The sequence below is a fragment of the Cygnus atratus genome, chromosome 6, assembly GCF_013377495.2.
Source record: "Cygnus atratus isolate AKBS03 ecotype Queensland, Australia chromosome 6, CAtr_DNAZoo_HiC_assembly, whole genome shotgun sequence".
Lineage (NCBI taxonomy): Eukaryota > Metazoa > Chordata > Aves > Anseriformes > Anatidae > Cygnus > Cygnus atratus.
Window position 1 is genome coordinate 20,534,971 of NC_066367.1, and position 16,174 is coordinate 20,551,144.

The window sequence follows — 16,174 nt, forward strand, 5'->3', positions numbered from 1 at the left end:
TAAGATTTTACAATAGCTTCAGTGGGACTAGAATTTCACTCCTTATCTGTGTTGATTATGAGCTGCTCAGTTTACTCCTGGGGCTATAAAATGAAAAAGGATCCGATCATGATTAGAGAGTAGGTGTGATTTGAATGGAAGGTGATTACTAAGATCTCCCTGAAGTCTTCCACCCTGCTTGTGCTGCAAGCTTTTCCTATTTATAATAGCGTAGCGCAGCCATCCAAGCAGAAAATGACACCAGAGAGAAAGAGTTTTCTGATTGTTTCTGATTAGGTTCAATGCTAACCTTGTAAATCTGTCTGTCAGACGGGGCACGATCTAGTCATCCGTAAACCTGATGCTTCGTGAAAGATTGAAAGGGTGAGAAAACTTTTGCACTTGTGTGTTGCCTTGTACCCATTATTTTTTTTTCTCCAGATGGATTCTCAGAAAGATGAGTCTGATCTTGGGTGGAAACTATTGAGCTACAACTTGGCATTAAATAAATTACTAAAGGTACTTAAAGGCACTTTGTGGTCACACATTTGTGTACTGTACAGCAGTGTTTCCTTGTTGGATTTATGAGGCTGAGAAATGTTTGAGTCCGAGGTCTGTTGTTTGAAGGTAGCATGGCTTGGAAAGGCCCATGGAAATCAAAGCAGGGCTGTGTTTGTGCCAGTGAGCCTTGCTCATTCCCCATTTTTTGTCATGATACGCAGTTGTCAACATCGTCAAGCAGCCTTTTTCATAGGCAAAGGTTTTCATTTTTAACAAAGTAATTGCAGATGTCCTGTAGCAAGTCTGCATGTGTTTGTTCCAGTCCAAAGACAACTGAGACTGTTGTTACATTTGCTTATGCCCTACAAATTGTTCTAGGCAAGGTAAGAGCTTATGGTAAGAGTTGACAGAATATTCACTCAACTGAATATTCTTTCTTTTGTATGGCATAAGGCAAAGGCCTAAAAATACCTTTGGAAGAGTATTCAGTGACCTTGTAGCAAATCAGATTTATGCCGGTGTAAATTATGGGCAATAGTGGATTTTTTGGATGCAAAAAATTACAACAAACTGAATTAAAAGATCAGTTTTGGTCCAGGAAAGTAAACTGATTTGTTTTCTAATTTACAAGCAAAATAGAGTTTGTTAGATGTAGAGTTTCAGTGTTACAGAACACTGATGACGTTTTTCTTGCTGTAAAATTGTCATCCTGAGAATGTTTGGTGCTGTTTTGGTTTAATGAGGGCTGTACTTCCAGATACTGGAACAAGCAGATGATATATGCTCAAGTTAGTTGAGGCATAAGATGTTATTTAGCCTCAGATAAAATTTAGTCTGTTTAATAATTGCAAAAGGTTTATTTTTGTTGCATGTTCCAAGTATGCTTGTGTTACAGATACACCTTTTTATGTATTAATGCTAATTACTGCAAAGGTAACCCACAGAAAAGGGATTTATACCTTAGTATTTTGTAACTCTTTATGGTCTTCTACATCTCTTCATGTTTTTTTTTTTTTCCTACACTGAACTGTCATCGTCGTTCATGTTCACCTGGAAGTAAACCTGTATTAACCACATATTAGCTTACGTCAGCTTGTTCTGGTGAGATTTTCCCGGCAAATGCCTAGGCTCCAGATGCTGCTAGCAGTCAGCGGCTTTGCAGAAGCTTCTGCAGAGATGGAGCTGGGCACAGTGCTGCTGTCCCCGCACGCACGGAGGAGCCGCATGCAGCTTGCCCTGCTGCGTGGCAGCAAAGTGCTGGTGTGGGGATTAAGCTCCTGATAAACCTCTGTAATCCTGTTTGGGGGTGCACACGCTTTTGTGCTGTTCCTCTTTATTTATTTGTGGCTTGGTTCCTGTCTAGAGGGGATGTGGGAGCAATTAAAACAAACGAGCCAAAAGCCCCTACTTCAAGTGTCATTGTAAAATTAAATTGGTGATTTGTTTCAAAATCATGTCAGTAAGTGTTCGGCTCTCCAAAGTAGTTTTATTTTTAACTCCCGATTTATATATAGATACACATTTACATAAAATGGTTGGGCTCCTTGCAGTCCGCAAGATAAATAATTTTCCTTTATTCTGAAACGTTATTGTACATCAGGATTTATCTCTTCGGGTGGGCTCCAGCACTGCAGCACTTAACCTTGCAGGGGAGAAATGAGAGATTTCAAGCTGAGCCCCTGACCCTGGCCCCTTGCCCTGCAGCTCTCCCTTTCTGTGGGTGCTTTTTCTACTAGGAAACCTTCTGGGTCCTCTCAGCACCCTGCTGCGTGCCCTGCCCTTGCTGATGCGGCGGTGCATGCTGTCCCCGCGGACTGCTTTGCCAGCCGCAGCTGCTGGCGAATGGCAGGGCCCCTTGCAGGAAGCCGGCTGTGCTGAAGGCTCGCTCCTGGCTCTGCTGCTTGCTTCCTCGCTGCCCGTGCAGCAGCTGCACCGACTGATGAGCACTGTCTGAATGGTCTGTAACACAGACTCCCCCAGGTTTGGTTTACCTCGGCAGTCGTGTGTTTTTTAAGAGCTGCTACTATAGTTAAGGACAAAACCAAGCCACGGCTTCGATGCCTACACAGTTATTTGGGGTATGGGGAAAAATTCCCAACCTGCCTGGTAGCTGCTACTTCAGGTGTATGTAATTGCGGCTTTCTTACAGTATTCAGCTCTTCGTGTGTGCAGACAGTGTTTTCCTTTTGTTTTCACCTGTGAACTTGAGTTTTTCCAATTAGTCCTGGGCTCTGTTTGTATGTCAACACATTAAACTAATGGAGTGTTACTAATGCTTGATGAAATAAATCTTAACTTAGATCTGCACTTAAACAATTTGTCGCTACTTTTAAAGGCATTTGGGGGGGGGAGGGGGCGGGGAAGCAAAACAACACTTCAAAGCTGTGTGTTCAGATCTCAGTGAGAACCCTTTGAAAGGTTCAGTTGGAGACAAATACATGCACATGTTGATGCTAGCTAACACAAGTACATGACAAACAGGAGAAATAGGGGCTTCTGCTGCGCTTCTGCTGCTTATCTGACAAAGATCATAATCACTGTATTAGTCACAAAAGAAATCTCTATCAGTGAAAATAATTTTTATAATTAAAGGCAAAAGTATTGCCTTCTGGAGGGGATTTCAAAGCTTATCTGTTCCTGTAGAACTGAGCTGTAATACTGTCTGGATTTATTGTAGGTTAAAACAAAGAAAGATTATGTGTGTAACGTCTTATGATACCAGACACTGGCAAAATTAGGAACAAGGATGTAAATGTCCTTACTTTGTAAGATGCAGAATGGTACCTAAATAAATTCCACTTCAACATTCAGGCATGTGAAGCTAAGTCAGTTCTAGATGTGCGCCATTTTAGTTTTTATTAACAACGTATCTCTGTTTTAGATATTCTTCAATCTAGCATGGAAGATATTTTGTCAGAAAAAAAACAATTTTTTAATTGAAGTGAACTTCAGTACTTCTAATTAATGATGACATATTACCTTGAGGAAATGGAGCATGTGGTTTATGGCTAAATTAAGTATGTTGGAATTTAAATTTGATAGCAAATATATTTTTGCCGTAAATGCACTATTAGAGCTGAATTTATTGGAAAGCGTGTTAGGATGAGTTGTGGGAAGATGACAGAGTTCACACTGCTCTTGAAAACGCTGCATTTCATCATCCTGTGGGTACTGACATATTTGCGAAACTGCACTTTTTATAGTACTTTAAAAACTATTAAAATCTGTTGCCAATTGTCTGATGTATTCCAGGCAACTGCAAATCCCACAGATGAAGTTGCCTAGCCCGTCATGAATTACTGCTCAAAGCAAATACACGTCTTGGCATTGCAGAGAACTGAGAATAAAGATGGATCAGAGACAGAAGCGTGTGTGAAATTTCAGAACAAGTATGCTTTTCTAAAGCCGTGTTGTTATCTGACGTAAGCTTCAAAGATACAAATAGTTGTATCCTCAGTGTGTCTCTTCCAATAAAAGTTCTGCAGCCTAGTTTCAAAATGTTGTAAACTACCCTAAGTTTTTGTGTCTAGTCAGTATATGTAAGGCTCGGTTGGGACATTTCTTTTTTCTCCCTCTTAAACAATAGCACCATTAGTAAAAGTAAAGCCTGGGAAGGCCGTCCCGGTTGGACTTGAGGATTTCAGAGATCTTTTCCAATGCACACAGTTCCCTGTCTGCTGTAACCTTTCCTTATGAGCTGTCACCTCCTGTCAGCAAATGTCAAGGAACAGGGAAATGTTTCTCATCTCACTTCTGTATTTCATGTGCAATTTGCCAGCCAGTGTGTACATACAAGTGAAACTTTTCAGGTGCAATTGTTTCTGCTCCCTTTACAAACGTTTGCAGTACATTAAGCATTTTTTCCTTAAACAAGTGGCAGCCTTACTGAAATTGTGATGGATAAGAAAACAAGCTGTTAGGTGCTTTCAAAAGGGAGGGCATGGAAATGAAGAGAATGAAATGTGATTGATGGTCAGTGTCTGAGCTGGAAAGGGAGAACACGGGGTGGTGGTAGCATTAACACCAGCAATCCAAGTAGCTTTTAGTTTACTAACTGATGTGGCGGGCCCAGCATTCAAATGAAATGCTGTGTACTCCTCTGATTTGGTATTTCTCTTGGGCTTAGCAGAAGGTAAAAGTGGAAGCTTGTTTTCCATGACATTTCCAGCACAGCAATTTCCAAACTGTAAAAAAAAAAAAAAAAAGGCATTTCATCATGTGAAATGTCTGGGAAATAATCATCTGTCACAAATGAGACAACTTAATCTGCTCAGGGTTTGCTCTCCTTACAGCCAGGGAGTGATAAAATGTAATGTTTGGGAGCACAATGATTTATTCTTTGAGGTAAAATGTGTGGTTCCCGAATGGAAGCTTTGCACTAAGATGTAACCAAGGACCTACCGGGTTTCTGCCTGGTTATACTAGTAAGTGCTCAAACCTGAGGCTGATGTGAACCTTCAGGGTGTAGGATCTGTAGGATCTCGGTGGGTTGGGATACGCTCCATTGGTAGTACCCCAGTACATGTGGTATGAGGGTAGCCATTACTCTTAGCAATGGGAAGGACCAGCCAGCATCATCAGTCAGAAAGGCCCCTCCTCTCTAACCTCTGCTTCGCTAATATTGCGACAAGGGAGATTCATAAGCATTATTTCCCTATGGTTTTTGTCTGGTTATCTAATTGGGGTGTACTCCTTTATGGTACAGACTGGATTGTACATTTTTCTACTTGGTTTAGACTTATTGGATGCATCTTTTTTTGTTTGTAGTTAATTTTCATATATTGGGTGCTTGGGCATGAAGGTTACTGTTATGAGACGTCCCAGGAGTTCAAGATAAGAAGCAACATCTGGAGTTTAAGTGTTAAAGCGAACAGGGAATATTTCCCAGGCTAGTATGTGTTTAGATTACCTAAGGACCTGCTTCCTCGTGACTCGTGGTTCAGTAAATGACTTTGCCCTCAACAAGGATAACAGTGGTATTCCCACTCCAGGTACCTCAACTTTTACCCAGTCTGATCACTCTTCTACGCATAGGGGTGAATATGTTGTCTACATGTTATTCTTGAAACTTGCCTACCTCCGAGGTGCAAATACACAGCAATAAATCTCATGTTAGGTGCATTTTTGTTTTGTGAGAGTGGTGGAGTGTTTTGACCTTGTTTCTGTAGTGATAAAACAAATAGCCAGTAACTGTTTTGTCAAGTACTGGCTTGCAATGCTCAGTTTGTTTTCCTATTGATACTGTGAAAAAAGCACATTGCATTTTACATTCAAAACCCCCTTTAAAGGAATCTGTGAACCATTGTGTGATTTATTGCCCCTAATTAACACGAGCCAATACTTTTACAAGTAATTAAATCAGTTTAAAAATGTTGCATGACTCACCCATCTGTTTGAAGTAGCGGCTAAATTGCAGCATAATACAAATTAAAATGTATACTTCCATAACCTGTACTTCCAAGTATATGCCAGTACTTGCATTGTGTGCATGTATGTTCCTCTATTAAAAAATGTAATTTTAATTACATGCTGTATATATTCTTTATTCTGGTCCATTAGTTTTATCCCCATGTGTAGAAATGCTGAATCCAAGGAACAAGGCAGTAAATAATCCTGGCTTTTAATGACCAATTAAAGCAGCCTATCATCAACCTTGCCATCAGCCGAGTTTGTAATTCAAAGTACAGATACGCTGTAATTGTTAGAATAAAATAGTTCACGGGAAGTACCAAGTCACTCTCATTTGTACATAATAGCACTCTCCAGAGACAGCAGCACGTCATTTCGTAAGCCAACCAGCAACTGAAATTTAATAAAACTGGAAGCTAAATATGTGTTTCCAAAGCGAGGGCAAGCTTAATACAAAGTCTCGGTGCACCTTGATGACTTTGTCCTGGATGATCGGGACTTTTCTGTGGCCTTTGCAGGAGGAATATATGTCAAGTTCATTAACCAGGTTCTTTAAAGGTAACGTGGGTACGTTGATGTCTACTATGTCTCTAGTTACTCTAGCCCTGTAGACTTGCTATCTGCTCCAGATGATAGCAAAAGTAAATTTTTTTTAAGTGTGATCATATAAGACAAATTGTCCTGTCTGTTGAAACGAATCCAATAACCAAGTCGCTGATACCTCGAAAACAGGGATAGAGAGAAAAGTACTGCTGTGCTCAGCCTTCATGCAGATGCACCTGTAATACATTCAGTGCTGGAAGCCTGAATATTAGAAAGAAGTGAGGACAGTGGACACAACGTGGGGAGCAGGAGCAGATATAAAGATTAGGGCATTGAAATGGTGGATGAAGGTGCACTTGATTAAGTGGAAGTTAAACTGTGAAAATAAAAATAAAAAAAAAAGTGTTTTGAATTACGAGCTACTTATGGCTAACAAGAGAAAAGGTAAAAAAGAAAAAATATATAAAATTATATATATATGGAAAAAACTCATATGAGGCAAGTGTGTGATAGTGAGACCTGTGCGATCTCACACAGGCTGTGCGGTGATGTCTGCAGGCAGACACAAGACGAAAGATGAGGGACCTCTCTTCTCCATGCACCTAAAACCTGGACAAGACAACAACAAAGAAAAGGTTCTCAAAAGAGCAGTTTTGTCCTCTGTATATTATGTAGGACAGCTTGTCCTCTGAAACTCACCGAATTTCCTTTGCCTGGCTTTGGATGAGGTAGGGCTGTAAACCCGTTGGGTAGGGACCATCTCTTTGTACAACCTTGCATTCTGTTCTTTGTGGCTGTTCTGGATGAGTACGTTGGTTTGGTGAGAGATTGCTGTGCTATGGGAAAGTGCATTAGGGAAAGTGAGAAGAGTGAAGGAAACAAGAAGCAAGTGGAGCAGAGTGAGGCTGAAGTGAGATTTGTGCAAATCAAGCAAAAGGCAGAAGGGGGGAGGGAGAGGAGGAAAGCCAAGGTCTCTGCCCTCTCTTACAGTAGAGGGTTGAAGTGGGGAACAGCAAACCTTGTGCAGCAGATTTCCAGGGCTGGCTGGCAGACAGGGGCCAGAGGGGAAGAGGAACACGTTGCGGGCTGAGCACTGCAGGCCCTGTGGGTGGCTGGGACCTGGGGGGGCAGGGCTGCTGTCCTGGCCAGGGGGACACGTGGAAGGGGAGCTTTGGGTGCAGGAGCTACACTGTGCTAGGGGCTGGCGGAAGGAACACAGGGAAAAGGGAGGAGGTTTAGCTCTGCTTTATGGGCGGGGGTGAGAGCCCAGAGGGGTCTGCACCATGAGCTATGAGCACAGCGTGATCTGAGGAATAGGAGGGGTACCACAGGGTCACCAGCAAGGCCTGATGCCAGCTTGAAAAAAAATCGACTTGACTCATTATTTCCTTTTCCGAACAGAAAAAAATAAATAAAAAATCAAGGGGCAATAAAATTACCCTAAGCAAGAGATTGTTGGGATTCTTCCAGATGAAAGTTGTTTAGCAAAGTTATCTTTGTGCCACCATTTTTTCTCCAATGCAATGACTGCAAAAATAAAAGCAGTTTAGGGAATGGAAAAGGAGAGCCTGCAATGAGCAGATAGGGCCCTGTGGGGCTCCTATTCCTGCTAGTAGTGTGCATTTTTTAGTGCTGCCAAGCAGACTTTTTATGAGCAGAATATAACATGTTAGTGAACTGGCAGAGAGCCAGGTGATACAGATAACTCAGCAGAGAGCTCTCTCCTGTCAGGAGTTAAGTGTTACGCACCTCCTCTCATTGCACAGCTTACAAACCCATAGGTCTTTTGTTCTACTTTGTCTTCATAAAGAGTGGGCTTAATGGGAAGTCGGAGAGGTTGCTGCTTGCTTTGTCTTCTTGCTTGCATTTGGTGAGAGATGAAGTTTCTGGTGAGTAAAGTACCGTCTGGAATGTGGTGTTCTTCCCTAGAAACCTTGGTGACATCCCAGTTGACTTCACTTTGAATTGGAGTGAGACCTAAATTGGATACAGAGAATCAAATCCAGCCCCTTAAAAATAGGCACAAATCCCTTTGAAACTGATTTGCATTGTGACTGGAGTCAAATCTGACTTGTTTCACACAGCTCAATCCAAATGTAATCTATGGTACAGCAGCTAATGGAGCCCGGTGTTTTACTTCACTGTCTCTGAATATGTATGAGGGTGAGATCTGATGGATGATGGATAACTGTTGAAATGTCTCACAATTCAAGATTCTTTTTGAGGAGAGATTTTTAATGAAGTTGAATAAATAATAAAAAGCTTTAGAACGTTTCAAAATGTCTTATCCCTTTCTCTTGCTACACTTTGCAACCGCTTTTCTCTTAAGATGTTCCCATAAATGTCTTATCATGCATCAACTCTTACCATATGAGCACGTTGCCCTCGGAGCCCAACGGTGGTGCATCAGGCTGGAAGAGTCGAGGTGCTGGCTGTGGTTTCTCTCACTTAAATAGCTGCTATCCTCGTTTCCAAAGGAGGATGGATGTCACACTAAATAGTTTCGTACTCCGGGCTTCCTATCACATCCCTAATGACACTGTAGGAAGCTCTCTGCTTCCCTGCTTTGTTGGCATACTAAGGCGTCTGAGTTGTTGCTCTCTCCTGCAGCCTCTAAGTAAGGGATCACACTAGAAAATAGGCCGGAGTAAGGGAGCTCCTAAAGGAAAAAGGGATGTTGGAATTGGAATTATCCTTCGTAGTCTTGATTTAACTGCAGAAGTTAGTAGGTATTACCTACAAAACCTCAAATTTGGGCTTGCCTCAAATAAATGCTGTCTGCATTACAAAGCCATTTTACGTAATTCTGCACAGCTTCACGTTAACAGTGCCTTTGCAGAATAAATGTTCAAAGATGAATCTTGCATGAAGAATGAATCACCTCTTGCTCTCCTTAGCTCTTTCAGATGAGGCAGAGACATAATGTAGAGCCAGCTAACATGCAGACCTAGCCAGAAAAATGGACCTTTTTTTTTTCCTGCATTAGGCATGTCATCAGAGGAGAGGCTTGAGACAACTCTATTACGGCTGCAGTTGAATCAATAACGTATATTCATCTTTTTTCTTATGACTCTTTTTATTCCATTTTGTAAATTCCCATTTTTAACAAAGTAAGCAGGTGTTATTCACTAGAATGTTTTGTGTCATAAGGGTCTTCTTCTATGGCACATTGCTGTTTCAATTGGAAAGCTTCAGCAGGTTTAAGATGGTTTTATTTAATGTTTTCACTTAAGGCAGTGAAAATTTCTTTGGAAATCTATGACAATCAATTAAGTAAATGAGAAAATAGAATGCTTGTAATTAAGATAATCAAGCTACACGAAATCCACCCTACTAGTGCTAATATCTGTATATCTCCAAGCTGTATATTAATTAAACACCATGTAAGTGTTGCAGTTAGACTCGGGTGGCTATGGTGAAAATGAGAGAAATCTAAAAATGATTGGAGGGGTTTTTAATGCATGCGAAGTTGTTTTAAAGCAGCTTGTTATAATTTGTAAGGTGATGGTATTGCTGCAGACACTTCTAGGATGCCTGACAAGTCTGTCACGGGCTTGAGCTGCTTCTGAAAAAAGTGACCCAAGGAAAAATACACTTCAGTTTGCAAAAGCCATGTTCTGCATCTTAGGTGGGTGGATTTGCTCCTCATCTCCGTGGGTGAGGTTGGGTTACTGAGCTCTGAAACCAGAGCTCAAGGTGGGCAGATACTGAGTTCTAGGCAGGAAACCGCAGAGGGAAAGGAATTATTCTGGCTAGTTCTTGAAAGAAAAGGGTTTCTGTCTCCTTGTTATGGTTTTGTTTTACTTTTCTGTTTTGATGTGAAGGCCAGACCCAGGCCTTCCTACCTGAAAAATGGCATCTTAATATATTTGTGTCAGGAGCCTAGCCTGACTCACCACGCTAGGCTAACGGCATAATCTGTGTGTATTCAGGTTGTGCTTCCTCATTAATTTCCATGCTGCTTTTCTGGGGCTTGTGGAAGCAAAAGGCTGTGACTGTGTTGGTGTGTGGCTGGGGGAGGCCAGGGAGGACCCATTCCCTTTGTGCAGCTGTCCTCCTGATGGTCATACAGCAACTTCAGAGCGAGTTTATTGTGGTTTAACGATACAAGGGTTTGGGACACTTGTGTTTCCACCCCCCGCCCCCCCGATCATGTGTGGCTTCAAGCCTGGGTATTAAGGTACCGAGAGGTACAGCAGCTGCAGGGCCAGTGGAGTCAAACAGCTCCTCCACCTCTGGGCTGCCAAACTTCACTTTCATGAGCTGGGGCTGCCGAGCAGATGATGAAATTACCTGCTAATTTGCTAGATGTTACCATTGCTGTCTTAACTCTTTGGATCCAAATGAAGTAGTACACCTGATCAGTGTGGACATCTGCCTGATTAAGATTTTGCACAAATAATGAATAAAAGTAATATTTTTGTTGTTTTTATTTTTTCCAATGATTTTTTTTAATCTGCTTTTACAGAACAATATTCTTTCTCATGACAAATGAACCTATTTATTTGTATCATGCTTTTGGATAATACCATTTATGTTTCTAGAGAGGAATGAAGAAGAAAACTGTACATGACACTTCCAATTTTTCATTTGACTCTGTTCTTAATTTTTTTTTATTATTTGACATTGATACAAAAAAATAGTATCTTGATTAGCAGCTTTGCTGGCAATCCCACAAAAATGTAAATAATACTTTAATCTAAAAGAATGCACTCCTACAGACACTAGAGATAAAACAATATATACAATTTAGACAAATAAATACATAAGTACAGCCAGTCGTATATAATGATACACTTAAAGTTCAGTTACTGTTGACAAGCTTTTCTAGTTAATTACATTCTTCATTTACAAATTGCAATTGTCACCTATGTTATAAAGACAAAAAAAAATCCCTACAATGAATCAAAGTTGATACTCAACATCATTATTAGGAAAGATGGAAAATGAATCTTGAGACTTCTGTCTAAATACTGTCAGAGATTTAGCCAAGAAAGTGAAAAATTCCTCCAAAAGCGAGGCATTTTTCCCCATAGATTCTTAGCTCAATATACTGTTAATGTACGTTTTGAAATCAAAATAAGATTATACTCACACTTTTGAAGTGACTAGAAGCTGGACCATCTTAACCAAATTTTGATCTGCCCCATGCCCAGTGAAACAAAATGGCCTTTAAGTACTAAATACTTTTGGTTAAAGGAAGCCCAATGCAAAACATTTTATTTAACAGTACCCAAGGTGCCACAAATATTTCTGAGTGGAAGGGACAGTAACTCCCATACTGCTATGAGTAGCTGTATTGCTCCCTTTCTAGCTCTAGGTTGCAATACTCCAGTTTATGAGCAAAGGGAAAATAAATCTGTTTATACATGTTTAAAAATCTAGTGAAGTCTAATATCAGAAAATTAATAGAATTAGAAAATTAGGCTCTTGTTTTCTTTTTAATTCACTTAACAATAAAAGAAAAAAATCTTGTACATTCAAAAGTTAGGGCACACATGCTTAAGGCTCTTGAAACACTGGACAAACATAATGCCTAACTCAGCTCCATGCACAACAGAATACTACCCAGCAAGCAGACTCTATGCATATATACAGCTGAATACAGAAGAAAATGTCTTAGAAATATGTACATAAGTTCCAAGATGAGCATTTACATTTCTGTTGAAGATCTATCTATTTATAAATGGCAGGAAATAAATTTTTCAGGTATTATTTTCAAGGTGTACCTTCCAATCATTAATGCAGTCTATTTATTAGTAGGGGAGAAATTCAAGGCTGCTGTGCTACTCGAGCCCTGAGGTACCAGGACTTGGGAGCCCTGCTGTCCTCTGGGTTACTAACCAAAGGCCACAAAAGTGTCAGTGGTGGAAGAAAGGCCACCAAATCCATTTGGCTGTGGATTCAGAAACCCCAGATTACAGCACAGCACGGACATACGGGGAAGTGATGGCAGCCTGTTGGCTGGAATTCTTACAAAGCGTGCCCTGATAGGGCTGCGCCTGTGCTCTGTGACTTAAACGAGGGCTGGGGATGAATTCCACCCTAGTTTCCCTTCCTAAACTGCATTTTCTGGGGCCTCGATAAGAAAAGCTGAATTTCATTTGCTGTGTATTATATACATATATTCGTATGTGCAATTAGAAGGACCTTGTTTTGCTGGAGTTTTGAGTTTGACAGGAAGCAAGAGCAACTTTAACAAGGACTAGGTCAACTAGGGAAGGATAAATCTTAATATGCTGCAAGAGATTCAGTATTTCTTTTATAAAATTACTGATTTTCACATACGAAGGATGCACAAGCTCCTGTTGATTAGCAGTAACTTCTGGGCTATCTATTGCGTAGCTTCACCTTTAGATTTGAAGTATATCACTCAGACATTTAATGCTTGTGGCTCGAGGGCCAGGTGCACTTCACCTTATTTACAAGTAGTTCCTTTCAAAACAGTGCTGCATCTGTGAATAGGACTAACGCTTTGTCTTAAAACTGCAAAGCTTTTGGGGTAGCATCTTCATTCATTATCATTACAAAGTACTATGTACACCTATGGCAAAATCAGTTCAGAGTTTACCTTTAAATCCTTGTTCAGTTAATTTCTGACAACTCTATAGACATCCTGAATAACGTACAGTCTTACCAGTTTTCACATTATGCATATCTCTAGCTGAAATGTATGAGATTTTTGTGCATGCTGTGGATGGTGTGAGTACTCTACAGCTAATAATACATTTGGTGAGTTTTGTACCTGTGACTTGCCTATAAATTCTTCATTCCAAGTTATTTGTTAAGCAACGTCACATTTTAGTTCTTTGTTGGAAGGTGATACTGAGTAGGGATGGCTTGAACCTATCAAAGAATTTTCCAGGAAATAATTGTCATCACATTTCATCAACATTCATATTCAAAACACATCAGGATGTTATAAAACTTGACTAAAATCTTGTGTATTTAATTTCTACCACATGCTCTGGGGATCTCTTGAGTTCTGGTTCCTTTTTGAGCTGGACCTCTGAGTATTGGCTCTAATGGAGAGCTACAGATTTGTAACAAAGGCTTGAAGGTTTTTTGTTTGTTTTTTTAATAAGTTATTCTTAAAAGCCCTCTATTTTGCTATAAAAGCTGTACGTAACTGTTATGTACTCTGTAAGTTCTTCAGTTGACAAAAAATGGGTGGGACAAAATTCTGCTTGTCTAAACCACTAAAAATATGGTATAATCTCATTTGTATATGCACTATAGCAAAAAGTAGTTTACCCTTAAGAAATGTTCTTTTGCCTTTACTTTTATTTATTTTATTTTTTTCAGGTACATAGTTTACCAACTGATGTTGAAGGAATACGATGCTTATTAACTGACAATCATATATTGCTATATAAGATACTCAATCATCTTAAAAAAAAAATAAAGTCTGTGATAGTGTTATTGGACCCATTAAAGTATTCCTAAATAAGAGATCCACATGCACCCATACTAATGAGAAATGTTGCATTTGCTTTAAAATTAAGATATTCATACTCTTATCACAGATATTTAAGATGTGTTTTCATACATCTCTGCTTTTTTATATTTCATCTACAGATCCTACTTCATTTTAAAAATTGACTTGATATTTTAGGGGCTACTTTTGGCAGTAGAAAGAAGTGGGGCATTTTCTGAAATGATTTAAAGGGATGTGATTTGGGGGAATAAAAATATTCTTCTGAGTGTAGGTTTGTTTCTAAGGCCTATGAGACTTTGATGTTCTTACCTGTCTAAATTCTGCTACTGCACCATCTGTAAGCTGTTTGGAGATTGCACACATTGTACTATAAGACATAGATGCTAAGGTAGGTGTGTAAGATCAGTGCAAATATATACAGTTCAATTTATTAACAAAGCTCTGAGTAGGGATGATTGTAGGGTGTCAAAAAGGGATAAAAGTATATTTGTAATTCTTCATTTCTTAGGCCTGAGTCTTACCTCAGAGGCTGGGGCATGAACTGGTAAGCAGCTCATGATAGTTTATTACTGTCCGTTTATGTACAGATGCAGGAGCTGATATGTGTGACAGAGGATAATATACAAAATCTGAGATTTGACTCTAGATCCTTTCGATTGGTGTAATGTCCTTATGAAAAGAGCCTGAAGTCTGTAAACCAGTAGTCAAAATGAGAATGAAAAATCAGTCATTAAAAATCCTCTCACAGTAATATCCCACAGTTTAACCTGTAAATCAGTACATCACTTTGTCAAAAAACCAGACTAAAGCAATATTTAAAAAAGGTATTTACATCTGTAAAAATCTTAACATCTAAGATGCTTCTTGCTTGACATGTCATTCCAAATTCTGTGCATTTCTTCTGGTGTTATCTGGTGCACTGTGATCACCCTGCGGTACCTGCACAAGCTGTAGGCCATTTTCCAGTGGTTGAAGCCACTGTTTTGGAAGGGGTGAATGCCCAGCTTCCGAAGACAGAGTCCGACGTACACGTCTTCAAGATGGAGGAGTCTGGTATGAAGGGAGGTTTTGTAAATTAGTTCTGCTACATCAGCTGAAAAAATGTAGCCAGTGCCTGAACAGAAGGGCGGGTAATTGCTGTCAGGATACAAATCTCTGGGCATGTACCACTTGCTGCGAACATCTCGTATTGGTCCTCCGTTTATAACGTAACCAGTGAAGTACCTTCTCCTTGGCTTGGTGTTGGGTTTGAGAAGCTTATAAATAAGATTATCCATATTTACAAAAATATCACTGTCTGTCTTCATAACATACTTAGCTTTTGAACAAAATGTTGCTACCCACCTCATCCCCATTAATGTTTTCAGAGTAAGGTTATGATAAGAGTCAATAAAATCCTCTACAATAATGTCATGAAAAATTTGGCTTTCTTGCTCTACCATTTGATTTAACACGGGATCTGCATTTTTTCCAAGAAGAAATAGAGTGGCAATTTTAATTCCTTTAAAGTTGTTTTCATCTCCCCACGTTTCTCGAATTGCTTGCCTTGCATCGAATTCTTTGTGAGTTGTGCTGATAAGAATAACCAAGAAAGGGATGCTCTTCTCGCATTTATTAGGTTCGTTGATAAGAAAGTCAAAGGAATGTGGATTTATAGGTCGAGTTCTTATGTTGCCAAAGGAAACGTTTTTTCTGGCTATTGATATGCTATTGAGCTGTCTGTGGCCAGTGTAGGAAGAAGTAGGACGAGTTATACTTAAGTACCAAAGAGCGCTTGCCCAGCAAACTACTGTCAAAACATACAAGCACGAGACCTTTGAAGCCATTGTTCCTGTAGCTCTTCTATTCAGCGTAATGAATAAACAGCCTTCTCACCATCAGTGCACCGATATCCCAGACTGGCAGCATATTACTAATGAAACTGGAAAGTTCGATATAGAAGAATAACTCTGTAATCATTCATGGATCTTGGGTAGCAGCTATTAACCCTGATGATACTCAGCTTTTCTTCTTTTACTAGCAGCAGCTTCCATTTCTTGGAATTCTCTGTTATTTCTGAAAAAGATGAAGAAAAATTTTCCATTGCTACATCATAAAAGCCTATGGCAATAAAAGTGAGCTGGCCATTAATAAGCTAAGTCTCTTAATGCATTTCTTGGATGTCCTTTTTATTTCTCATGAGGTACCACAGTGCAAGATAGTGTACTAGAAGAAAGCAGTATAAGTGAAATAATGCTTTTAAGATTGATAATTTCTCGTATATATATATATATATGATATATCTCATATATACATATATAAAGA

At 39.7% G+C, this 16,174-nt stretch overlaps 1 protein-coding gene across 16 annotated transcripts in view; it reads right to left on the reverse strand.

Moving 5' to 3' along the window:
• Positions 1 to 10,667: 10,667 nt before the first annotated feature.
• B3GALT1 (beta-1,3-galactosyltransferase 1) overlaps positions 10,668 to 16,174 on the reverse strand; it is a 199,990-nt gene continuing 194,483 nt past the window's right edge. For all 16 annotated transcript variants that reach the window (XM_035566718.2, XM_035566682.2, XM_035566698.2 and 13 more), the window contains one exon: positions 10,668 to 15,925. In XM_035566718.2, the coding sequence (XP_035422611.1) occupies positions 14,716 to 15,696 (981 nt within the window). In that variant the 5' untranslated portion in view covers positions 15,697 to 15,925 and the 3' untranslated portion in view covers positions 10,668 to 14,715. The remainder of the gene's footprint in view (positions 15,926 to 16,174) is intronic.